At 37.3% G+C, this 27,403-nt stretch overlaps 1 protein-coding gene across 9 annotated transcripts in view; it reads right to left on the bottom strand.

Annotated features, from left to right (window-relative positions):
- Positions 1-1,185: 1,185 nt before the first annotated feature.
- The window catches only part of Prp39 (pre-mRNA processing factor 39), a 165,198-nt gene continuing 138,980 nt past the window's right edge, over positions 1,186-27,403 (bottom strand). For all 9 annotated transcript variants that reach the window (XM_067106595.1, XM_067106597.1, XM_067106601.1 and 6 more), the window contains 11 exons: positions 24,629-24,797; positions 22,275-22,460; positions 18,766-18,891; positions 17,356-17,504; positions 14,000-14,125; positions 13,258-13,432; positions 10,935-11,204; positions 6,475-6,607; positions 5,354-5,571; positions 2,465-2,524; positions 1,186-2,323 (listed from right to left, as the gene is read on the bottom strand). In XM_067106595.1, the coding sequence (XP_066962696.1) occupies positions 1,745-2,323; positions 2,465-2,524; positions 5,354-5,571; positions 6,475-6,607; positions 10,935-11,204; positions 13,258-13,432; positions 14,000-14,125; positions 17,356-17,504; positions 18,766-18,891; positions 22,275-22,460; positions 24,629-24,797 (2,191 nt within the window). In that variant the 3' untranslated portion in view covers positions 1,186-1,744. The remainder of the gene's footprint in view (positions 2,324-2,464; positions 2,525-5,353; positions 5,572-6,474; positions 6,608-10,934; positions 11,205-13,257; positions 13,433-13,999; positions 14,126-17,355; positions 17,505-18,765; positions 18,892-22,274; positions 22,461-24,628; positions 24,798-27,403) is intronic.

The raw sequence follows: 27,403 nt of genomic DNA, 5'->3' as shown, positions 1-27,403 counted from the left end.
GGACCAGCTTGAGAGTCACTGGACCCTGTCGCACAAAATATTTGACCAGACATTTGTTTCTGGCGTCTGTTAATTAGCCTATCCTTCATAGGGTCCGTGTCCTGGCAGTGCACTTTCCTACTGCACGATGTAGGTCCTCTTTGGCAATTTTTCCAAAACAGGCCTGTTTTGTCACAATTGTCAACTTGTTGGGGGAGGAATCCTTCAGGCTTTACAAAAAATTCTTGAATTCATCGATGAATTTTTTGCCCTATATTTGTTCAAACTTGCAGCCTTCCCATACCTTACCACACTGTGTATGTCAGTTAGCTTTTGAATTTGTCGAACCAGCCTCTGCTGGCCTTAAATTCATTAATAGCAGCACTCATTCCAGGCACTTTCTTTGCGAGATCCGCATGCAACAGCCTTGCCTTTTCGCAAATTAGTGCCTCCAAAACACTACCTCCACCTGTTTTTCATTGATCTACACCAACTTCTCAACACCTTCGGTTATTGGCGACCTCCGTTTCACGTGCACTTAGCCCCTTCGCAACATCACCTACCTTGATTTTTTGTCTTCCCAGGACGGAACTGATCATCGATATGGACTTTCTGTACATCCTGGTGAGATCGGCCAAGAGTGTGCCACTTTTGAACTTTCGCTATAAGTTCTTTCTTGAATTAAATTGTTTCTCGCCGTCGTCTTTATCGAAAGGGTGGCACTCGGAACTTTCTTTGGCTCCATGGTGGCTTATTTAGCAGTCGGACTCAATCTAATGGATTATTACGAACTGTTTCGGACGAACGCACAGGGTGATGCTCACTCGAGAAACTAAGGCATGAATGCTTTGGATGCTTTATGAGGCACATGGTCAGGCGGATGAGTTTGGGACGCAGCATCTTCAACTGTACATAACCGAGCTGATGTACAAAAACTGGGACGCCGAAAACTGGATCGTATGAAGCTAGCGCACACGAAAACCAAGGTTTGACCGAGTGGAACTTTAATAAGGTATATCAATTAAAAATCAAAGAAAAGACTGCAAACATTAACATCTATATTTATCTGTAAAGCATTATAATTTGGACGTTCTTGAAGGGATTAAAGCTATCAGTTATGTAAGGGGAACGTAGATGATGATTAAGATGTAAAGTGAAAAATGACTGATTCACTAACTGTACTAACTAGAAAGTATATAAAAACACTTTTCTAAAAAAAATTTATTTTACGTAAAAATATCACCCAGAAGCATTTTCTTCATCTACAATTGCAGCTAATTCCATTACGCAATGAAGACCCAATTCAACGAAAAATTAAATTAGGTCTAAAGCAAAAAGGAATATCAAAGCTCACAAATCAAACAATGTCTTTCAAAATAATAATATATATAAAGTAATGAATTGATGACTGAATGAAACACTTCACAACTACAATGATGAAAACTTGATTTGAGTCTGAACAAAGTATTGCAGGATAGCCACCTTTGTCAAGAAAGATGGCAAGATCAGGTGTAGTATCGTTTTGCTTTGTTCCTCCACATGCATGTTATCTAAAATATGCAATCAGAACCCAATACAATCACTAGTATCCATAATACCACAAATAAAAAATTACCTCAAACATCCATATACTGTACTCCAAAATAATGATTGCTCTTGGATACATCAACCTCTAGTAATGAGAAGCATTACTAAATATAAATTTATTGAGAATTTACACATTAATAGAACATTATATCTGTACAGGACAGCATAATCAAGAACCTTATCTTTGGCCATAATAATTCCCATAAGCGCCCCACCCTTGCTGACCATAGCCATAACCACCTTGTTGTGTGGGATACCCCCACCCTTGGTAATGGGATGTTCCATACCCTTGTGTGTAACCTTGGTTATAGCTTCCATAGCCAGTGTGGGCATAATTTTGATAACTTGCATTTACACTTTGGCTTGAGGTTGTTGAAGTGCCATTGACTGTGCTTGCTGGTGTCTTATCTTGACTGGTGCGCTTGTCTCTTCTGGGTTCAATAACCGAGATGCCACTGCTCGATGCTTCACCTTGTTTACTGGTTGTACTGCTTGTGTCTGCTTCTACCATTGCAGAATCCATTTGTCTGACTTCATGTTGTACTTCTCTCAGGATTCTCAATCCTTCACTAACACAATTTGATTCCTGGCCACATTCTGACATGAAATGAAAAAATCTGTGCGCAAACATCAACCTGGTCCCTGGACTCTGACAAGACTCAATTCCTTCTTTCAATGCTTGTTCAGCTTCTTTGAATTGAGGGGGATTGCAAGATAACGAATGATCGACTAATGCCAACAAGACACTGCTATTGCTCTGTAAAGAAAAAAAATGAACTACATGTCATAACACTTATAGAAAACTATTTTTGGTAAAATAAAATTCAAAGGTTGGATTAAGTCTAGAATCTCTTTCATAAAATGTCAAAAATAACAAAAACATGTTGCAATAACTTACCTTATTGTACTCATGAGCTTCTTTCAAGATCTCTACTGCTTTCTCTTTATCACCTTCAAACTGAGGGCAAGAAAAGACCCAATATTAAAATGTGGTATACAGTATCTACAAGATATAAAAAAAAAAAAGAGAAGCAAGAGCAACTCAATATTACCAACCTCATCACAAAATTAATATTGCACAACCAAATTCCTTAAGTCTTACATGCAAACATTAACATTTTTATTTATAGTAAGAAATTACTATTTAAACTTAGGTAGAAGGAAAGCTGAAGATGCAAACCCCAATTTTTCTTATGAATCATATTTCTTGATACACAGCCATTTTTCTTATAGGCTTCAATTTTTAATAGTTACGTGAACCTTTGTCTCATGAGTGAACTTTCAATGCAAACCTGTGCATGTGTGTTTTCCCAACACACAGCTAAATGAAGCTTCATTTTTTAATTCAGCTACAGGGACAATGTGGGAGTTAGAGAGAGAATGCAGGCTGAAGCCAAGTCAGTTACCACACACAAAATCAGTAAGAGTAGGAAAAGGATGACTCCGGTAACCACCTGTTCAGTCTGGTATCAAAAGCTTTTGTTTACATGTATTTGAACACTAAATTATACATAAAAAGGTTCAAAAACCTTTGTCTCCCCAAGATGAAGGGAGATCCCCCCCCCATGAAATTAGCTCTCTCTCACTTACAAAAATAAAAATTAGGCACATGCCTTGCTACCACTGTTTAGGGATGGAAGGAGATATCACATCCTACACCAGAGATTCTGGATAAAAAGCTATCATGTCACTCAACTGCATCAGGCTAGACTAGCACATATGCTGTCTGCAGAATGGAAAATAAAGAGGTGGGTAAAAGTCCCAAAATACTACTTCAACTGCACAGATTATGTCCTCCATGATACCATAGGCTGGATGCTTTTCTGTCCGAAAGAAGCTTGAGTAGCTGCGCAACGTATAAAGCATCTACCACAGATCCTATGGAGGAGCCCAAGGATTCATGAGTAACATCCCTGAAACAAGTGGAAAAGGTAATCTGTTTTACAGCACGTGGCCCAATCCCTGGGTAACAATGAAGCCCATTCTAATCAGTGGGACAGAGGTAGACCTCTACATTTCTTGGGTTAACATAGGGGTAATTCATCATCCTCATAACTGGAAGTCTAAGTACTTGTGGGTAACACCCCTGAAGTAGGAAGAGGAAAAGAAGCAAGATATTCTTAGTAACTTGCATCAATACACCAACAACTATGGACCTCAAGTTATTGAATTTTGTCGCTCATCGGATACGCCCAATAACTTGCATTTTGTCACTCATCAGATATGCACAAATCGAGAGAAAAAATACTGTACATTTCTTACATAACAGAATAAGACAGTAAATGACCTAGACACAGCAGACGCTAAATTGAACATGACTGATACCTGATTGTCTAACCCAGTAAGAGTGCCTCTTTGGTTCCTGGGTAACTGACCCATCACATTCCATTCTGTACCTTGCTCCCACTCACATGAACATTCTGTGTCTGCCTTGTAGAGTGACTGAACCTCATTTACAAAATGTGATCTTTTATGTTAAGCATCAATTCACTACATAGCAACCTGTTAAACTAGTCCAGTGCTGGTGAGTTTTTGCTGAGTTCTTTGGGTACATTTTCTTCTTTTGCATGAATGAATCTATAATCATATTACTGCCAAGTTCTTGTTTCATTATATCATAATCATTTATATGTAGAATAATGATCTTATTTGCTGACCTTATAAAAGGAGTTAATTTTCAGTTACGTCAAGGCAAACCTTTTGACTACACATCCCATAAAAAATTTCCTTTCTAGACTTTAATGAATTTTTACATAATACTATTGCAATTCTTAGTTAACAATGACTTGCACATACATATAGATGCTAAAAAGTAAACAGTAATTCTTAATTTGAACCATCTATACAAAAAAAGGAATGTATTTATAAAAATAAACAGAATATTGTCTACTTCAAAGTTACATGGAAAGTTTATGCATTAAAATGTTAGTTTACTGTGTTAAAAATATGTACTAAATGTTTGAATATAATGTTACAATAATTCTTGACAAAATAATCATAAGAAATATTTTTTAATGATATTGATGTTAGAAAAGTGTACTCTTCCTATCACCTATGATTATCAAATGACAATGACAAGCTTAATACTGTTTATATCAATGTTACATGGAAGGTTTAATAATTAAAATGCTAGCTTATGGCATAGAAAAATAAATATTAAATACTGTACTGGCTCAAAGGCAACTCCTATTTCAGAAAAACAGTTTGTGTAGAAACAAATGACAGTGACATTAAAAACTCTGCAATCTAGGACAGTGGCAGAGAGGAAAGTAGAGCTTAAGTCAGGTGAGTGCTAGGACTCATCACTAACACCTTCAACAATCTAGTTTAACAAGCTTTGACAACTGCACAAGCTCGCACTGAAAGGCAACTCCTACTTTGGAAAGAGCGTTTGTCTAGTTCATAGGAGCAAATGTCAGTGACACTAAAACCTTTACAAGCTAAATGCTATTACAAACCTTCATTTTTTATTCCAGATCATACATGAACAAGCTACAAACTGTATCTTTCATGGTTCAGATAAAGCCATTGTAAACAATCAAATTCAAGAGAATAAATATAGAACAGGAGCTTTTGACCTTCACTAAGGTCCTCCTCAGCTGTCCAGTACAGCTGATGAGGTTTATTCTCATACTCTTGGTTGTATACACTGGCGTTTTCTGAATCTTTTAAGACAAACACAAAGAATGTGTTTTCATTACTGGACTTTACCTTTCACACTCACAAACTTTATCACTCACAAACTTTACCAACAGCATTTCTTTTTTTATAAAGCATTAATACTCACTAAAGAACAAAACCGTGCCAATTTCAGTGAAACATGTGAGTGGGCATCTTTTTCATCCCTTTCTTGGCACTGAGCCAAACACTTCATGAACATTTCTTTGGCTGCATCCGTGTTATTTCTCCGACGTTCTACACCAGCTGCCTGCATCCATGCCTCTAGACTACCTGGCACCCTTTCCTGAACGTCAGCCAATATCTGCAGGGCTCTGTCAGCTCCATCTGCAACAGAACAAAAAAGTTTATAATGAATGACAGGGTCTTCACCACCAACACAAATAAAATCCACAAGGAGCAATAAATGCCCAAGTAAAGCAGTGAATCAGAACGCCAATAGGACAAAGACGACTCCAAAATACTAACCATAAATCATTGAGTAACTGAAAGAGACAGGCTTTAAACAAATACTAAATTATGAATATAAAAAGGGTAATGATTAACAATAATGAAAGTAATTGGGGAACAAGAAACATGTAGCACAGGACAAGACAAAACTTATTCCAGAGGAAATAGCATTACTACCCCCAAACCCATACAGCAAAAAGTAAATTCACATGAGCTTTCTGAAATAACTGGAACAGAACATTATTTCTCTACTTGCAATAACCAGCAACATTGAAGGCATCAAAGATGACTAGCCTAACTGAGCAACACGCAAAAAACCATATAAGGATGACTCAGACAGTAAAAATAAAAAATGACTAAAGATATGACAGTTAAGCATTGCTGCTAGTGAGGCAATCCTGGGAACAAGATATGTTGACAGCAGATTCTCAACAAAAAGGAAGGAAGGAGTAAAAGAGAGCATCACTAGTGAAAACAAAGCAATCACAATGGGAATTCTTAAGACCCAATGACAATAGAATTTATGCATAATGAAAATAAGGCTTGTATAATTATAAGAAATAGGGTTATGTACAACAAATACTTAAATACCTAAAATGGAGACCAGTTCAAATTCAGGTCACTTCAAGAGGAACCAAACAAATTTTTATTTGAAATTACTGCCTCATACCTAAAGAGTGATTCTTAATTTATTCAATGCAATATTGCATAATACACTTTAAAATGTATATGATTCATGTATATCAAAGAGGACCAACTGGTTTTAGCTGATCTTCTTACCATTTTCCTCCTCAAAAGCAGCCCATGACAGGTGGGGTCTGAATTTGTCACGTAAGTGTATGTTACAAGCTCTGTGGTAGACAGCCCTGATCTCACCTTCACCAGCTCCAATTTCCTCCAAGTAGCGGACATACTATGAAAGATAAAATAAATCAAACATACTTTACAATAGAAGTAAAATAGTCTCATCAAATGAATAACTTAAAATAAGAAACAAAAGCAAAAGCATTCTCATAAAACTCATATACAATCATAAAACACTGCTTGACTGGATTTTTATTAAACACCCAGAATTTCCAAGTAACTCACCATTACCATTATGAAACAGTTTAACCAGACCACTAAGCTGACATTCATTACCCTTACTGCAAAGGCCATTTAACCAATGGCTATTTACATGTAAAAAATGGTTGGTTAAATTCAGTACAGTATTGATATAATAACTTACTTCTGGTAATACTCATTTTTATCATGCAAAATCCAAGTTTTCATTCTAATAAATCATTGCTCATCTGGGTCAGTCAAATTTTGAATATAAATATGATAAATTTTTTAAACTAACTTGTATTTTTCCTAGGTATATAAACCAGAACCTTTTATATAGACTATCCTTCAGCATGAGCTGGAAGGTCATTGAATCTTGGTAACGGGGTAGATATCTGATGGAGATGGGAGCAAGATGGAGTATCCCTCAATTGCCCAACCTCACTTTTTTGTTCGGATGCAAGGACAGAGCAGAGAGGCTGAGGTTGGTACAATGTATGTAAAAAGGCTCTCTTTTGCATCCTTAAGAAAAAACAAGAACTACTTTCAAAAACTGCCTTCTCAATTATGAGACTCACCCCTCAAGAAGGAGTAGTCCATGTCAATGTACAGAGTTCTTCCACCTGGAAATGTTATACTCCTGGTAGGGAAAACAAGCTGGGATGTCATGACTCTCTCTAACCTAATACGAGTCTGGTGAAATGACGGACCAGAGCAGTAGGGCCCTGGGCCAGAGAACACTAGAATTAGAGGGAACTGAAGTAAGGAACAATTTCTGAAAGCCATGACATCCTCCATAGTTGTTGAGCAGGTGGGCAGTTTATTCTGGACATTACCAAGTAGTGGGTTCAGAAAAAAGCTCTACCATCCCGCCCCCCTACCCAATGCTAAAAGATGAAAGCCATTCCTCCAGACACTTTTGGTCCAGGCACTGCTCTTCATAGAGGTATGGATGGAGGAAGAGAATGTTCCCTCAACATTTATACTCCAGACTTACACCAGGTTTCAGTACTAAGATGAGACATTTAATGTCCAATCAGAACACATTACACCACATAACTTGATGAGCAACCACATGTCCCAAAGAGAAAGCATCCAAGAGCTTGTGGGCAACATCCCCTGGGTAGAATAAGGTAAAGGTAGTCTGGCTACACCATATGCAAGCCCTCATTACCTGAAACTTGACAGGTGGGCCCAAACCCCCAACTACTTGTGCTCTTGGGCAATAAGGAACAAGTTTCCTCCTAAAAGGAATACAAGGCCTGCCTAATGACCTAACAAAGCAGAAAGAATGGATGTTCCTGGACACCTTCTTACGCATATCTGGCCTAACAAAAGTCTACCACACTCTGACCTCAATAAATGGACTCTTTTCAAAAAGCATTTTACAATGCAGACTGAGCACAGCAAATCAGGGCATTCACTTCCCAAAAAAAACACAAGCTAACTGGGAAAATGGCAACCTGACCGATGATCATACCTCCAAAGTATTCCCTAAGGAACATTCCATAGACAAGATTTTGGGCAGGTGAGAAGCTGAAGTTGCTTCTCCAATGAGTGAGTGAAATAACCTCTAAGAAATGCTTCTTCAACTCTATCTGTAGGGGTTCTGGAGGAGAAGGACCCTCAAGGCCTGAGGTGACCACTCTTCAGTAGCAGAGAGGATTACACCCGATTCCCACTCCCTCTCTCACTCTTGATCCTGTCTAGATCCAGATCCTCTGCTTTTATACTTGGTAACAACAGAAATAAACATACATAGAGGAAGAGCAAGAAGTTGCACCACCTTACGTGCCTCACAAACCATGGCAAACCACACAAACAAAAGAGGCGAAAAAGATCAAAGATCTCTCTAAAGCAAGAATGCCCATGTAGCACATGCCTCAGAGAGAGTGCGCACCAAGCAAGAAAGGAGCCCTGGTCCCCTTCTACACTCCCCAATTGTAAGCATGAGGAAGATTTTTCCTATTACTCAACCTCGTATAATCTGGAGACCAAACGCTTAAAACTAACAAAGTTGAGTATATCCCCCATTTGCAACTGCACAGCTGCATGGAGAAATACTATTCCAAGCTACAGTGCACACCTAGTCTACAGACCTGGTACAAGGAGAGCAAGAGGGGAATATGCAGAACCATCCCAGTGTGAACCAGAGGGCACACACTGGGATGGTGAGGGGGCAGTCCTCAAGTCTAAATAGGCATGGGTGCTAACTACAGCCCTGTCTGCGATACAATGACCATACAGTAGTGACCTGGCGCCTCTACTCCCCTTTGACTTACCCAATTTTCTTTCTATGCAGTAGTAGTCTGGGGGTGAAAAGGAAGATAAGCCAGAAAACAATGATGACCAGGAAGAACAGTGACAATACTTCTTCCTTTCTTGTGGTATTCTTGCTTGCTTTTAACTCCAATGGGTGTATCAAGACTAGGATGGGAAGTACCTGCCATAGGATCAGCCTCTAGCAAAAGCAAAGTGACCACAGGATCCCCTGCAGTTGACGAAGCAGCCATGGAAACTGCAGAGGTAGCCTGGTTTGGATTAGGGATGTTATGAGTAGCCCAACCTTTAGCAGGAACTCAAAGATGATATCTCCTGAGTACTGGCTTCCTCATCCTCAGATGGGACAGGATGAACAGGTTTGTGATACTTAGGGGAATACCAATTGTGGCAAAACAGAGCTGGAAGGATTCATTGGCAACACCCAGGGAGTGTTACTCCCTTCAAGAAACCTGGAAATGCTTCTTGTCCTTGTTTCCCCGTATACCATACTTTTCCCACCGAAGAGAGGACCAGGAAATGTCACCGGGGGAAAGACTGCATGCAATCCTTACCCCAACAGTAGGAACAAATATCATGTGGGTCCACCAATAGGGGATACATGACGTGACAACATGGTTGCTCAAACTATCAGCAAAGAGCACACAAAAATGCAAGAAAAGAATACGGATAGCAGCCTACTTATCCACAATCCAAAAACAAACAAGCACATGGGGAGTATACAGAGCTGGTGTGTCCTCTCAGTTTGGCAGCCACAGAAAAAGTGAGTGCCAAAGTTGGGAGACTGAGGATATCTCCTAATGCCCTTCCTCTCCACCACTCAACTACTATGCTACCAAGATTCAATGACTATTACAGCTTGCATCGAAGGATACTTCTAATATACAGTAAACTATTGTATCTAGTATTCAAACAAAGTGAATTTTTTCCTCAAACTGCCATTACACCCAGAACTATTTAGAGTGTGAGAGTAAAAGAATCTTTACTGCCTTTTAAATAAATGTTGAATGCATTTGTTTTTTGCAATTCCGTGGACAGCTTTTTCTCCATTTCTTTTAAACTGGACAAAAAGATTTACTGTAGGCCTTAATAGCCAATCATCCAGTTCTGATGCCATTCCTGTGTATATATGTAGATTAAACTATTCTGCTATTCAAGAGTCCTCCCCCTCACTCCCTCCTCCTCCCAATCCCCAATGGACAACTTAGATGGTGACAATGAATTTATGAGTGCTTAAATTTAAAATACAAATAAGGAGAAAACAAAAAGCAAATCTGTATTTTAAATATACGAAATTACTGTATTTCCCGGAGTCAAAGACTCAAATTTTTACTAGTAATAAAAAAAAAATATACATAAAAATATAAAAATGCTTGATTGAAGTATGGGTTCAAGCACTCGTCAGCACTACAGTCACAGTTAGGTGAGCACAGGGTAGTGTGTGTGGTTAAAGATGTTAAGAATTATTTAATGACAAAACCATGAAAAAATAGGTACTGTTTATTGGTAATGAATGATGAAATCAGTTCAGAATTAATGTCATGGCATTTTAGTATTCCTCTCCTGCAACTGACTAATTCAAATAATCAGCAACCCTTTGATTGCTGGGATTTTACTGTAATAGGTGATGGCTGTATCCTTGTACGAACAAATAAGATATACACAGCACACTGCTAAAATTATTCTATAAATATGTATTGCTCAAGGCTACATAAGAATAAAGACTGTGTTTTTGCTTAGTTTTAAAGTAATTCAACCTCCTTTAAAGGACAAACATCAGATTACCTACTACCCTTTTTCATTATTCCTTATATCAGAAACTCCTTGTCAGTTCTTTTACGTATCAGGGTACATGTAGCTCTTAAATTACATGGGAGTACTAGCAAGACTTTCAAAATTATTATAAATCAACTCACCCTCATCCAAAATTCTTCATACAGGGCACAGGCAATCAAACATCTTTCAAACAGCACTCTAATTCTAGCTTCTTTTGCTTGCTTAATTTCATATTCGAGATAATTTCTCCATGCTGAAAGCTGACTCTTTTCAAGGGGTTTAACATGGAAGTATGGTCGCTTTATGGCATCTTCATAGCTCCAAAGTGCCTTCACTTCTGCAGCATTCGCTTCATGTATTTTCTGACGTGCTGAGATTATACTTCTCTGTAGTGCCTTTGTTTCTTCATCCTGGATAGAAATAAATACATTCAATTACAACCCACTTTCTACCCTCATCTGCTCAAGCATCATCTGCAATCATTGTTAAGCATTCCTCATTCCTTAAATTTCTATAATGTATACAAGAGCATCGAAAATATTTCTGATATTCAAATACATTTTATACTTACCACAACAATATTTCTACTATATGCAGTTCCTTCTCATTATGCAAAATGGGTAAGTCACACTGCCTCCATTTCATTCTATAAAGGTCCACATATACAGATAATTGAAGTGAATGCAAAGCACAACTAATTTCTTTGGTATATGTTCCAATGTACAGTTTGCAAATTTTCAACCATTAACAAAATATTTCCATATCACCATTTGCTTACTGTGAACGAAAGAGTATTACTTTATAAAGTATATTCAATTTAATTTCGTTATTAATTACATGCACTTTAGAAGAAGTATTTGTCAAAAAAAAAGGCATTCTTATATGAGATTTGCACAAATCATACTCTTCAATAAATGGAGCTACATACATTACCCACATATGTACATATTAAAAAAGTAATTTGATGTTTGTAAAAAAAACTTCAAGATGCTCAAAATGCAAAATTTATGAAAATAAGCAGCATATACCTTGTAAAAATGAATGGCTACCTATAACCCAACTGAAATCTACGCTAGGTTATATACCACACTAAACATTACAAAAAAATTAATAATCATCCTGCATTAACCCTTTAACAGAGGACAGCACTGACAATTTAAACAAAACTGTTCTTAAGGTGGACAGTAACTTGGCTAGAAACGTTTTTGAAGTAATTTACTTTTGTTAATTTGTTACAGCTTCTTCCCTTACAATAAGTTTTGTCTGGTCAATTTTTAGGCACCAGAATTTCACTATAAAAATTTTTTTACATAATCACAATGGAAGGTAGAAGGTTATTTTCAGCACTAAGCACAAATCTCTGTTCTCTGTGATTAAATGGCCTCGTATGAAAAAACACCCCTTCCACTAAATTGAGGGGTCAAAATTACACAAATTCCACTTCCACCAAATGCAATCGAGGAGTAAAAATTACACAATCTTAAAATATCTTTTTAGATCTGTTCCGAATTAAAGGAACTGTTGTTTAATCATCATCATCTTTGGCATCCAACAAAAATAAACCATTTAACACCCACTGTAGGCCTACAACTTATAATCCAGGTGTGTACAGCTGTCTCCTAGCCAACCAATCATGTTACATATAAAATGAAACACTACTGAAACCCAACCACAGTTTGGAAATTTACAGATAATCTGTATTAGTTTCAATTTCAAACAAGAGGCAATTAAGGTGATGTTAAGGTAAATCATTCTGATAGAATTGTTAACGATCTTCGCTACACTCACTCCCTACAATAACAAAGACTAAAGTGAAATGAAAATAAGACCTACAAACAGAAAAAGTATTTCAGGATAAACATTTTTTATACCAACGAAGAAAAAGAAAGAGCACAGACAAATGAAAATCATACAAGGCTCTCAAACCAGCAAATTACCATAACTGCTTTTCTCCTAAACTGCATTTTCAACACTGAACTAGTGTTCACAAATATTCTGAAATTTCAAGTTTACCTATCAATATGAATAACCACTCAATCATGTACGGTCCCAATTCATGAAAACCCTTGATCAAATCAATAAGAAATTAAAAAAAGATATCCATGCATAACCAAAATCAAGGATTCACTTTATACTCATTTAACAGATACACTCCAACAAAAAAATCATTTATAACCGAAACACTATTCACTGGGCATCAAAAAATAATCATACACCCAAATCCCTCAAGACAATGATATTCTGCGGATATCATACATAACTGTTTACCCTATGAAGATTTCAGGTTCCTAAGCAACTGAACAGTAATTTACATCATCTGGTCCTTCAGAGTCCATTCTCTTAAACAATCCATGACTTGTGAAGTCTTAAAACAAACATAACATACACTAAACAATCACACAAACATACATATTCCCATCACACTAAGGTGTTTTAAAAGTATACAGCAAAGGATAATCCTACCACATTTGTGCCAACTTGTTCATCACCGGGAGCTGCCTCAACACCTGGGGGTGCCTCATCTGGGGTCTCAATATCAGATCGGTTGAGCTCTGATAAAACAGCTCGTCGCACACTGAGGAACTCGTCTACACCAACAATTTCACTTGGTAAATGCTTTTTGACATGGTCTTGAAACCTGCAAATGAAGGTGAAAACAACAATCAATTTCCAGTCATTGTTACTTATGGTTGATTATGTAAATTGTAGAAAAAAAATTACTCCTATAGATGATGTAAACAAGAAGGGAGTGAGTGTCCAACCATCACTAAACTCTTAAACTAAATTCAATATTCTCTGAAACATTCTACTTCAAAATTTGCGTCATGACGGATATATCCAGGCTAAACCATAAACTTACTGTCCATACGCTAACCCAATTTATAAATTGTCATTTAGCTGTTTGCAAGGTTGATTTCTATTTCCTGAAAAAAATTAAAGCTGATAAATACATGGCCGTAGAACATAAAAGCCCACTTTAAAAAAAAAAAATTTAATTCACACATCAAGACAGCATTCCTTAAAACTAACCCAGTTTTGTTTACATTGTTAGTAGTATGATTGTATAAAAGCAAACAAAGACCATGAAGGAAGGTAAGCCAACTGCTGCCAGGAGATTAAATCAACATAATAAATCATCTAATGTAAGGAACAAAAACTAGTCAATTATCACCACTTTTTAACAGGGGACAAAATGACAACTTACTTTTGCCAATGATGCATGTATTTGCTAGTTGGTGTGGCCAAGATTCTTTCATACAACTGTGTGACATTTTTCCACCGTTTCCCAGTGCTCTCCCAGTTTATGTAAGACTCCCAAAGTTTATCAGATCTGAAAAGAAAAAACATTTGTAAATAACAACCCTGCATATAACTCAATCATTTCACAAAAATGGGATTCTGGATTAACTATCAACATCCAAATTAGTCTCTAAATCAAAAACACTTATCCTCTTATATCTAATAGATATTTAAAAACAGTCAGCTCAATACTTTTTGATTATACGTAGTTTGCCAAGGAATTTAGTACTAACAACTTTGACCCATATTACAGTGAATGAAACAATATATATAAAGATGCATTTCATAATCACATTATTTCTGGTAATCTTGATATTTTGCTAGACAATGAGCTTTGGCTCCAAATCAGGCCTACTAATTGACTGAATTTACATATAACATTAAAAATATTACTGATGCTTACTGTAATCTCCCTTATGATTTTGTTTTAAAATTTATAACATTTACCATAAAGGAAAAAATGGTACACCTAAGGCTGAATAACAGCTATGTGTGCATGACAGAAAGAGAGAGAGACCCTTGTTGATCGCTTCAAGTTTATTTTTATTACTTTCCCCTTGTCTTCACTTTTGACACTTTCTCTTCTCTATTTCTAAGTATTGTTATCACTTCAAATTGAATGACCACTGCTCTCTGTGTCTGCAAGTAAAATCTTCAAGAGGGGGAACAAAGCTCGCCTCTCACAATAATAATGAGGTGACAGAAAAATTGGAAGGCTGTCACCAGATTACAAACAAGTATCACTTGCAAATCTCCAATGGTCATTCTCAATGTCTGCATTATCCTACTACTGATGCCTAGAGGTTGCAACAAGGCAAAGAGAATGCCATGCACAAAGGCCTGACCAATTAAAACACCTGAAGCTACCATTGACCTGCCCTCTGAGTACCTGTGCACAGGAACTTGCAGAAAAGAAGTTTGTTGGCCAGAGAGAACAAGTATTAGTAGTCAAAAGACAACCAGGCAGCAGAAACCACACAAAGTTGAACGTTAGCAATTCCAGTATGACAGTCTGAGACATTCAAAGGGTGACCCACTTTGATGCTTGGCAGAGCACCTTTAATCTTGCATAGCTTCGTAGATGTTATGAGACCCACCAGCCATACTCCTTCCACCAAACCTTGCTCATCCCTGTGCCACTAGAAACATCAGAAATGCCACAGACCAGAAAGTTAAGTATCTGAATTGAACAGTTAGGGAAGTAAACGAGTGTCTGTGGTTCTGAAAGGGGGAAGCAATGTAAAGTACTAAGACAACTTACACTTCAACATCAATTAAGTCAACTCTGTTCTGGGAATCAATACACAAATTCTTATCAGTGTTGAGAGTAGCCCACTATAATTTAAAAGTGTTTTCCTTCAACGAGAATTCATTTGTTATGAGAGTGTAACAATACTCATTGCTGCATATGCCACTACTTCAAAAGTTACTGAATCACTATTTTTTATTGGAGCCATTAAAATCAGTCGTCACAACAGAGTCATGTATCCGTCTTGAATATGAACATTACTGTATCAGTAAAATTCATGAAAGCATATCTTTTTGTACCAACTTAAAGAGTTCAGAGGTCTGGTTAAACAAATCATTTTTAATAAAATAAATAAAAAACACTGAGAGTAACCACTAGAGGAAAACATTCATGTGTAATATCATGAGTCTCTATTACTGTTGAAATGTTCAACTCTAGTAAACTGCACTGCTGCTTTGCAAAATCATAGTGAGAAGTAGACTCTTTGAGACAGAGTTCTGCTGTGTAAAGTATTTAACTTAAGAAAACAGATATATCTGTGAGTTTGAATAAATTATATATTTTATGTACTACTTAGGTTGATATATGCACCTGTGGTGAATGACTGCAAGCTTCAGATAACTTTCTAAATTCTGGACACACTGAATATGACTACCAATTTCATTTCCCGTAACAACTAAATTGCTGTGTCAAAATGGAACTGCAGTTCATGGTTGCACATTCAAGTTTTCCAGTTCCTTTCTCTGAAAGAAGCAACAAAGTTGTTCTGCAATTATAGCTCTAATATTACTAACTAGTATTTGCATTTCTATGTAGCAAAATCAATAACCATTAATCATACATATGGGAAGCTACGATACTATAGTACTACCTTTAGATTTATTGGAGCTCTATTATAAACAACATATGTCTTTGTGTGTGGTCCATTCTACAAATCCTACTGTTTTGATGCTTCCAATACTAAAGAGAATCCTTAAAGACCTTAAAACCTTACTTGGTTCTCGTAAATACATAGTATATTTGTCCACTTTCATCCTTTTCTTGCATATGTGTGAGACTGTTCTTATAACTGTTCTATATTTCCAAAAACTAACTTCATTTCGATAAATAGTACAAATGGGTGAAAGTTCGGGCTTGCAGATTTTCCACCATATTTAGCGACTTATTTAGACGATTGCTTTAACTGGACATAATTGAGGATGGCTATTTATGAACATGTCTCTTTGATCAAAAACTTTTTGCATAAGAATTGCCTGTATATTCACAGCATTTAACAAAACTATTAGGTAAAAGTAGTTCTGGAAAAGATCATGATCATGTTAAAAAGTTTTACTTAAGTCCTAATTTTCTAAAAACCAAATGGCTCAAGATAACCTGTTTACATATAACACCACCAACCATAGCAAGTTCTCTAGTATTTTACAGACTCTATAATAGATAATCTTGGCAAGATCACAAAATTTCTGTTTATCAAGTAAGAATTCTTAGGAGACTGGAATGTTCCTCAAACTAGCTTTTAGAACCGAGTCACAAGAAAATATTGGTATTAAACTTAACCAAACTTTGAATTTCTCAAGTCACTTAACAAATTTACCTACAACATGATTCCCATACTGACCAAAAATCATTAACTAAAAAAAAAAAAAAAAAAAAAAAGTGACCATCCATGTATAACAGCAATTTCTCACAATTGTGTCTAAAATAAGTGAACGTTTTATAATAAATTTCCTCAATTTTCACAAAGCACCCAATCATCAAACTTCAAACAGAATCTGTAAATCTGTAATTTTCCATCTGCTTTCTTTCAAAACACAGACCATTCAAGTTCCTTTGCAAGAGCTGAAGGAATGAATATCCATTAAGTGAATAAGGCCTAAAAATGTTACCCAAAATGCAAAATCAAATTTTATCACATTACTTTCTAATAAACCCAAAAAGCAAAATCAAATTTTATCACATTACTTTCTAATAAACATCAACTTAAATATAATGATGAAATCTAATCTACTCACTTGAATTCCAGACCACAGGTGTCAATAGCCCGCTCAAATTCTTGACGGACGTACAACTCGTCGTCTGGATACTGAACCGTGATATACTCCATATAATGAAGCCATAAATCGACACTCAGCCGGATGGCCTCCAGACCCCGGTTAAATACCTGTCACCATCAAACATAAAATTAATATACCTTCCACTGAATGATACGGGACAATCGACTCGCTGGCAGACTCTGTAGATAAAACAACAGGGGATCCTGCATTGTCACTAACTAAAAACCTTATATCTACAATGTTTTATCAAATTAAAACACATGATTAATACGAAAGGCAATGAGACAACTCGCCATTCAGAGACGAATTACTTTTATGATAATCGCTTTTCTTTTTTCTGGGTTGGATACAGGATCCCCAATCAGAGCATTTATATAACCAGGAAGTCATGCCTTCTAAATGTATCATCAATTCAACAGAGTGTTGGCATATAGTTCATCTGACCCCATGTCCCACACATCAAGGCATCAACCACTAAGCAGGGTTCCATTAGGTTTAACAGGAAGAGGTTGCCTGGATCATTATGACAAGTCTCATGACGTGTGGCTGTCGATGTGGTAATGACCAAGTGCTCACTGTAGTACGATATGACTGAAATCAACACATGCATAGATGACTGGCGGACAGAAGGGGGGTGATGGAAGTGGGTGAAGGTGGGTGGTGGATGGATGTGACCATAAACAGGGAATACCCTCCTGATAGACCTGCAGTAACCTTGATAGTGGTGCCAGTGGGTTGTGAGGGCCGGTATATTGAGGGAGTACCTACTGTTGTTACCCTGAGGCGCCGCACGGCTACTCTGCATGCCCACACCAAGATGACTGAGTTTGAGAGGGACGCGACACCCCTGCCGCTTCGCCAGATAACGCCAAGAATAAATTAAGTGCACTAAAATCTCACACACAGTGCAGCAATCCTCAACACGATGTTTGCAGCTCTGTTTTATTCCATTTTTACACATGTAAAAGCAGTCACTTATATACCCAAATGCATATATTATCAATTTACATTATAACAAACCAAAACATATGTGCATAAAAAGTATAATAACTACAAAAAGAGAGAGAAATAAAAACATGGTATTCCATACGCAACCAAGACAAACCCTTGTTCAGTATATTCCTCTGAAAGAGAACATGTACTTGGTTAATAATTTTAATGGGTAAATATCACATATCCCAATGAAACCCAAGCATGCAAACATTTTTCCTCCATTTGACTTAGTTTTCCATCAATGTTTAGTTTGGTCTCATAATGCTATAGCAATACCTACCTCTCATAAACTGTAAAAGAAACATTAGCGTTTTCTTCAATTTTAACATCACATTATCATTTACAGCCTGCTGCTATCAAGTACTCTCTCCTCACCTTCAAAGTAGTGTCCTTTGTCCCTTTTCTTCTCTCAAGGTCAGCATATTTTTTCCAGTAACCATAGCAATATGGATAACGAGCAAAAAACCCATCATAGGCTTCCCTGCCTGATTCTAGGTCACTCTGAAACACAAGAAAATGAGTAAAATCTATTGCAATGTAAGCTACCATCATCCAAAATCTATGAAAACTGAAATTACCAATTAATTGAATGTAAAGTTTGACAAATTTAATTATGTTTTGAAGATCTAATAAAATTATTTTTATTAAATTCTTACATAACAGATTAATATACATGTAGAAGTAGCACACTTGCATATTCTAAAAAGCCTAAGCAATTGTATTATAAAGCCAAAGTCTGACTTTAGATAGGAAAAGCAGACCTGGCCAACCAACCAAGGTCAACAACACTAAATAAGTAACAACTGATTACCAAAAGTTATTTGGGAATTCATTTTACAAAATGTTAAGGTCACCTTAAGAATACATACCAGATTTTGTTACATTATGATCAAATACCTAAAAAGTACTATTGAGCACAACTACAAACTTGCATATCTCCTTGAGCTTGCACTTACGAATATACCGGGAAGACTCGCAGCTGCAATGGCTATCAGCATATCCTAGTACTTCGCATGCTGCTTGTGTGGGGAGATCCTTCTTCAACGAATTTATCCCAATTCCCAAATTGTAACAATAACCACGAGGTCAAAATTGATCCTGAAGCATTCAACCTCTAAGAACAGTAGGATCAACCTACATATAGCATCAAGCAAATCCTTACCAAATATGCCCAAACTTTCATCAAAGTTAACACACAAGTGTACAATTGAAGGGCTGTTGACAGTCCAACACACACAGCTTTGAAGTGAAACAGAGTTCCTAACAGATAAAGCAAAGGTATTTCCTTTAGTTTTGATGGGTATCTGCAAATATGCATCCTTAAGGTCTACAGAAATCGAAATCACCTTCTTTTATGGAAGGTAACAGATCCAAGTAGCTTCCATCCTGACCAGATGAGAGATTATTGACCAATCTCCACCTGTTACCTTCTCCAAAAGGTAACAGGTGGAGATTAAGGATACTATAGAAGCCTGGAAACCAGACATCTATGACATGCAGTGATTGTTTTTCCAGAATGGCCCTCACCTTGGCTAACACAACCAGGTATAAAGGCCATCCCAGAAGGAAGGCTGGGAAACTGATAAGGTGATATGAGGTGAATCGCATTCCTTGAAATACAGTAGGATGGACTACCTAGCGGTACACCCCTCACTGATTCAATACCCAATGGTATTCCCAACTCTTAGCATAAGAAGAGGACTGCCACCCTCAACATCAGCCTTTCTTATTCTCCTCGAGTGGCTTTGGGGCCAGGCTTGAAAAGGAGAAAGGGCTGAGAAGTGACTTCTCTTCCCAGCAGAGGAAGAAAACAAATAAAACTCCTTCACTAAAGTTTGGAGGAAGACTGCCCTTGTCCCAACCCCAAAGTCAATAGCACAACTGCTCCTGAAGTCTTGGCTGTGGTGACCTTCAAAGTTACTGGAGTCATCTTGGTCACCTCATGGCAGATTAAGAGTGATGAGTGCTACCTCACATTTTCTCCACTGCTGACTTGATCCTGCTCTTCTTAAAGAGCACGGCTGCCTTTTTTAACAACAACTTGTCCCACATCTGACAACTGCTCTTGGTCACAACCTACCAAGAAAAGAGGGTACAAAAGGCAGGCACCTCTACAAAACCAAGTTGGCCTACAAAGTCGAGGGCCAGTGGGTGAGGAAGGCGACGGTCTTCCCTCCAACAAATAAGGGTCTAAGTACTGTCATTATAATAAGAATATCAGTATTAGCATTATGGGTTTAAAAAGGTACTTCTAAATAAAAGGGTATGGGGCTGAATGAATGGGAATATCAGACAGGCCTACACAATCATACATATTCCTGCTGTATGGTCTCCTGTTTAAATTGGCACACAACCAACAATTTCAGCTTTCCATGGCAACTACACTAAACTAAACACTTACTCCTTGCTTGCAATACCTTGGCAACTAAACTAAACACTTACTCCTTACTAGAAGTAATCTCAATAGATGCAGCATCTACAATAATCACACCACATCCACACTGAATGTATTCCAATTTGAGAACTCTATTATTTTGCAATGCTTTAGCAGCTTCCCTGATTCGGTGAAAACTAAACCGTTACAATGACACAGAATTTACAATAAGATTTGCAAGAAAAATTTGTCCACAGACAAATTTCATACAAGCATGACACCACACAACAAGTTTCACTGTACAATATACAAACTTTTCCTGCCTCACACTTGATCGACTTTGAGTCCTTCAGAACTGTAAATCAACCACCTACATACAAAAAAATACAACTAAACTTTCCAAATTAAATATACGTAATCCATAATTAAAAGAAATAATATATATACAGGCACTCCCCCGATTACGACGGGTCCGGCTTACGATGTTCCGAGGTTACAACACTTTACAAATATATTCATCAGAAATTATTTCCCAGTTTACAACGCATCTTCCGGGGTTAAGATGCCAATCCGATGGAAGAAATATGGTTACAAAACGGCAGAATAACCAATATTTGGAGGTTTCTTGATGAAAAACTCTATAAAAATGCAGTTACATCGTTTTCAATACACCCAAAGCATTAAAAGCAGGGTTCTCTTAGGATTTTTGATGATTTTTCGGCTTGCAACGCCACGTAGGAACGGAACCCCCCTTGTAAATCGGGGACTGCCTGTACATACTATGTTTAAAACTGGAAGACTGAACCATCTTTTCCCCTCACTGGAAATAAGACCCACACAGCTTGTTACTAATTTCAGTAACCTTTCTACTTTTATATAACAGGTGTCAATCCACATTCACACATGACCAGGGTTGGCATAAGCAGACAACTTCCTATTTTGCCTCATACAGTAGAAGTAGCCTCTCAAGTCTTGACTGCAAGTACTTCCTATTGCATATATTTCTATGCATAATTCCCCCACATTAGTAAGTGGCTATTTTCATAATGTACAACTTTAAAGAGAGGTACAATTGGCAGAAAAACCTAAGATACCCGCAAGCCTATAATACATTTCAAGACTAGACACTGCTAGCTAATACCTAAAAAACCTGCTACAAGTTTATCAGGAAAAAGTTAACTTCCAAGATTTATATGGCAACTGTTGGTAACATGGTAAAACGTGGCAACTACAACAAACACCTAAACATCTAGCACACTACGTACGTTACAAACCATTCTTCAAAGCTTATGTAATAAATTTGGAATTTCATTGAAAAAATATTAATTACTAAGAAATAAATAAAACTGAGGCGGCAAAATGATGAATTACAAATTTCTCTTCCCAATACTAACACTGACATTAGAAACAACAAGATACAACTTTCTACTAAAATGATACTTAGAACCACAGAATGTGAAAACTTTCTCTAAGTTTACCAAAAAACTAACAAAATTGTTGCTTGACTTACCACTTGGTCAATATGCTGTAATAACAATGTCCATGCCTGAAAATCATTGGGATTATCATTCACATTTTTCCAAAGTTTATCAACCTCATTTGTCCGTTTCTTTGATGAGGGTTCATCTTCACTGGGACTAGTGCTTGCAGGGCGTTTTAGATTGTTTTCACCATCGCTATCATTTTCTTCTTTGGCCTGAGAACAAACATATATACGGATATATTAGTCTAACCTTATTAGTTACTATAAAACTTCATGATCTGAAGACATTATTACACTTCTGAAAACTTGTAAATCTTTAAAAAATTCATACAAATGCATTAATCATAAAACATCATATTCCATGTAGAAGCCATCCCAGTCACATCATTAGGCTGAAAAGGACACACCAGCTGATGCTGGCCAACCTATTAACTCTGCTTGTATAATACTCATTCTGTTGTGTTATACTGGGGACCAAGGGAGTGCAAGGGATAGGGGGAAAGAGCACAGTCTGTTTTGATTAATGAAATTTTAAGAACATGTTTTTTATAATAAAAACACTGCTTCTTCATTGCAAACCAAAGAGCCTGAATTACTAATTATGAAGGAGAATGAGGGAGTTCCTCCAGATGTAATAGTTCTATGATGCAAGTGGTCTCAATGTTAAGGGGCCCCTCAAGAGTACTTAATAGAGGGCTCACTTATATCCTTAATGGTTGACAAGTTCAGCATTTCTTCTGATCTGATATAGATGAAAATTCTGCTATTAAGGGAATACTGCAGAGGTTTTGAATGCAGCATTCCATTCACTAAATCAAACAACAAAAACTGCCAATTTCCTTAATTTCTGCAAGGAATAATGGCAGTGGCAGCTTCTAAAGAGGTGTGCTTGCTTGTACACACACACACACACACAGCAATCTGGAACAATCTTGTGGGAAAAATAAAAAATCTGAGGAAACACCTGATAAGGGCTCATAAGAGGGCCTAATGAGCTGAGAAGCACCCAAGTTAAGTTCCATGGGATAGACTGAACAAAACAATGCAACAGGTAGGAAAGTTTCAATCATTGGGCCAGTCTACCCTATGCTGCTGATGTTACTTCAGTATATGGCAGTAATGGGAACAAAGGCCTCAGGCAAGAGGAACATTGTTCATCACACCAGGCCACAGCTCACCCAATTTCCCTGGTAATGGGAGTGGTAAAGAACCTGAACGGGGGTGATGACATGATGACAGCCTCTGAGGGTATGCTTGATAATCGGGGTACTTGAACAAGCAGTAACTTGTGATGGTTGTGAAAGCAAGTGGAAATGGGGCTGCTTCAGAAGACCCCTCCATGTAGGAATAAGTCCCAAACAGGGGCCACGTGTCATTCTAGTTTTCACCGACATCCAAAACAAGAATTCACTAAAAACTGTCTAAACTGCCTGAAAAAGTTAACATATAGCCATCCTGACTATCCAAAAAGTGGAACATAGATACTACTGGCCAAGTTGCTAGGTCCAGCCACTTAAAACAGTACAGTGGTGGTCTGGCACTGAAAGATGTGGTGAACAGACCCAACAAGGGCATCCACAATACTTAACACAGGGCCTTGCATACATCTGTACGAAGAGATCACTCTGAAAGCAAGACCTGATGAGTGAGTCTACAAACATATTGTGGACTCCCATAATAAAAAGAAGTTCAATGATGACCTTGTGCCTTTCTACCCAAGCAAAGAAAGAACTTGACAACCAACAAGCACTGACTCTAACCCTGAACCGTCTAGGTTTAGCAGGACTCATTAAACATTGAGAGTAACAACTTCAAAAGTAGTAATATTATAAGACAAGGCAAAATGACATGAAATGAATAGCACAGCACAAAATATAGTGGGAGGCATAGCATCACAACCAACTTTTATAAGTTACACAGAGGAATGATCTATTACAACCAACTTGAGAGTGACACCAAGGAGTGATATATTAACTTGCAGAACTGTGGAGCAACAGGTCTTTTCTTCTTTTAAGTTCAATCAAGCTGGTGTGACGGGTCAATTTCACACACAGTAAAGCTTGTTTGTGATTAATGGCTTTGAAAAAACAATAAAAGTAATAAAGAGGTGTTTACACACAGCAAACCACATAATATTCACACTTCAATAGTTCCTTCTGGTTTCAAAAACATTTGCCAACTTTTCCATAGAATCAATCAATTACTTTTTAATTTGGGGTTCATGACTTAACCACCATGAACTTTAATATAACTTAGAATGCTATACTTATCTCCTAACACAAATCAAACTTTGATTTATGAATATTTGGCCTGATGACCTGGCACTGCGTATTCAAATTTAACATAACTATTACAACATATTAAAACGACAATGAGCTAACCTGTGTGTCTGTGCCTTCCTGGTAGTTCAATTCCATTCCCTCATCTGTAGGCTCTCTGGAATAATCTCCATCAAGGATTTCTTCCTTGATCATTTCACTCAACATTGGAGAGGAAGGCATTGCTGCTACTTCATTCTCTTCCTCAGAATCATCGCTTGATCGAAGTTTACTGGAATGATAAGAGAGAAATGCATAACTGTAATGTAAAATGGAGGTAAAAGCACTGCCAGAAGATAAATGTAAAGCAAAAGGTAAGTCAAAACATGAAAACCAACACTCATTACTTACAACTTTTTACAAATCAGTTAAATTATTCAACAGCATTAGAGAAAAAATACTAACATTACCCTATGCCCACCAGCTCTTACAAAACCACAACAAAATACTGACATTACCCTAACCCTATCAGCTCTTACAAAACACAACAACAGCTATGTACAACTGTGCTTTTCCTTATGTATATTACACTTACACTGGTACATTTTATAGATATCTTTCTTTAGTAATGCTGGTAATGGTGAAGAGATATTATCAGAAGACTACACTGATAAGTAAAAATTCAACCAAGGAGGGACCAGGCAAACTCCTGGGTTGACAACAATCACACCAAAAGTTTTTTAAACTCAAGCTTGTCTCACAATATCATTCATGCAGTAATTTTTATTCTTCACCTTCATGCTAAACCTTAAAACTGGAGGAAAATTGCCATTCTTGCCAAATTACTAAAAAAAAAAAATTGCCACTGTAACAGTCAGTTAATACTGAGAAATTCACTAAACAGTCTGATGAGAAAAGTACATTACTGGACCCCCTAATTTACTTTAATTCCAAACAATGTGTCCATAACACATGACCTTTATCAAACAAATTGTCACAAACATGCTTTACACTGTCATAAAACTTGAGCTATCCATCAGCAATTTTGACAAGCTACTTATGAATGAATGAGCACTTGAAAATGAAGAATTCAGCTGCTATGTTATCTGAAATATCATTCAAAACCAAAGTGATACCTATCCATTTCATACTGACCCTTGTCTTCCAGGTGCAAGGAACTACCGGAGTTCTCAAAAATGAACACAGTTCCCTTAAAGATGCAGCAGGGTCCATCAAAATTCTGCCAACTGTATTAGAAATGTGTATTCATTTATGTCCATCCTCTTCATGTAATTTCCTATTGATAGCTAGTCTGTTGTTCGGTAATAGTTTAATTACTTTTCCATACAATCCTACACAAACATTAAATCTAAGAGATTCTTCCCATAATAGCTGAATTATGCCTTGTGATACCATCCTCCAGAACGACAACTTGTTCACTCTTTGAGCATTCATTCTCATCCAATGTTATCCAGTGTTAACCCACCCTTTACGTAAAAAATGTTCAATGAAATGGAACCTAAAATATGACAGCAGCTTCCATTTACATGTCTGGGTTTCAAAATACAGTACAGCATTTTAAACATGCTACAAAAATTAGAAATACCAGTGTTTAAGGACAATTGCAAATTAGTTGATCTGCCAACAAGAAATACCATGGCATTTGCTATTTCGCACCAAGAATGGTACCATTTCACAACATGACAGAACTTGGTGCAGAGTGGAAAAGATAAGTACATGGTGATATTGTGGGAACAAGTTAATCACAGGGATATGCATATAATGTATCTGAACACCTTTCAATACTCAAGAGTGTCCTTCTTAACTTAATACAGGCAGTCCCCGCTTACCAGTGGCATCAGTTAACAGCGTTTCGTGTTACGGCACTTGGCAGCGGCATTGCTAACCACATTTTCAGCGCCGATCTCCAGTTAACGGCGCCATTAAGTGGGGATTTCAGCGCTGATTAAGTGAGGATTTCAGCGCTGATTAAGTGAGGATTTCAGCACTAATTAAGTGAGGATTTCAGCACTGATCTCCAGTTAACAGCGCCATTAAGTAGGGATTTCACAACTGATCTCCGGTTAATGTCACCGATAAGCAGGGTTTTCGGTGTTAATATCGCCAATTTTTGGTTAGTGACACTCTGCCAGGGGACGGAAACCCCACCATTAACCAGGGACTGCCTGTAGTAGCTTGCTGGACCCTATCATCGAGTACATTCAGTGTCAGTTTAACTTGCATACCACCTCTCTCTATAACGTCCTATAACGTCCTAATTATAATGTCCATCCAATAACTTCCAAATTATATTAATATCAAAATAAAGTGGAAGGGGACGGCTTAAGTGTAAGAAAGCTTGTTGAAGTCACTGTGGATGCCATAAATAGGCAATCGAGAAACTGACGACTGGAAAGACACCAGCAGCTGATGGGATTACTAATTAGATGTCAAGGTATGGTGTTGAATATGCAACTGATTTGCTTAACAGTCAGTAATATATATCTGACTGAGGGAGAGGTTCTGTAGAAAAGCATGAGAGGCATAACCATGGTTCCATATAAGGGAAAATATGAAAGAACTGATTTTTCTTGTGTAGAAGGGTAAAAGAGATAATGAACATGGGTTTATTTTTTTTTTTTTCTGCCAGAGCCAGGCACTGGTGTACCTAGTATACCAGGGAAGGCTTATGACTGAATAAGTAAGACAAAAGACAGGATTGTTGGGGGATGAAAAATGTGATTTGGTGTTGAGGGCATACAGTATAGAGGATATGTTGTTAGGAGTAATAAAAATAGAGATATGGTGGAAATAAGCATGTGTTATAATTTATAGCCAGGAGAATTACTGGTATGGTACATAAATAGGGATGAAAGAAGAGTGTGGTATGTCTGCATG

The sequence above is a fragment of the Macrobrachium rosenbergii genome, chromosome 7, assembly GCF_040412425.1.
Source record: "Macrobrachium rosenbergii isolate ZJJX-2024 chromosome 7, ASM4041242v1, whole genome shotgun sequence".
In the NCBI taxonomy this organism is placed as follows: domain Eukaryota; kingdom Metazoa; phylum Arthropoda; class Malacostraca; order Decapoda; family Palaemonidae; genus Macrobrachium; species Macrobrachium rosenbergii.
This window is presented reverse-complemented; position numbering and strand designations above follow the sequence as displayed.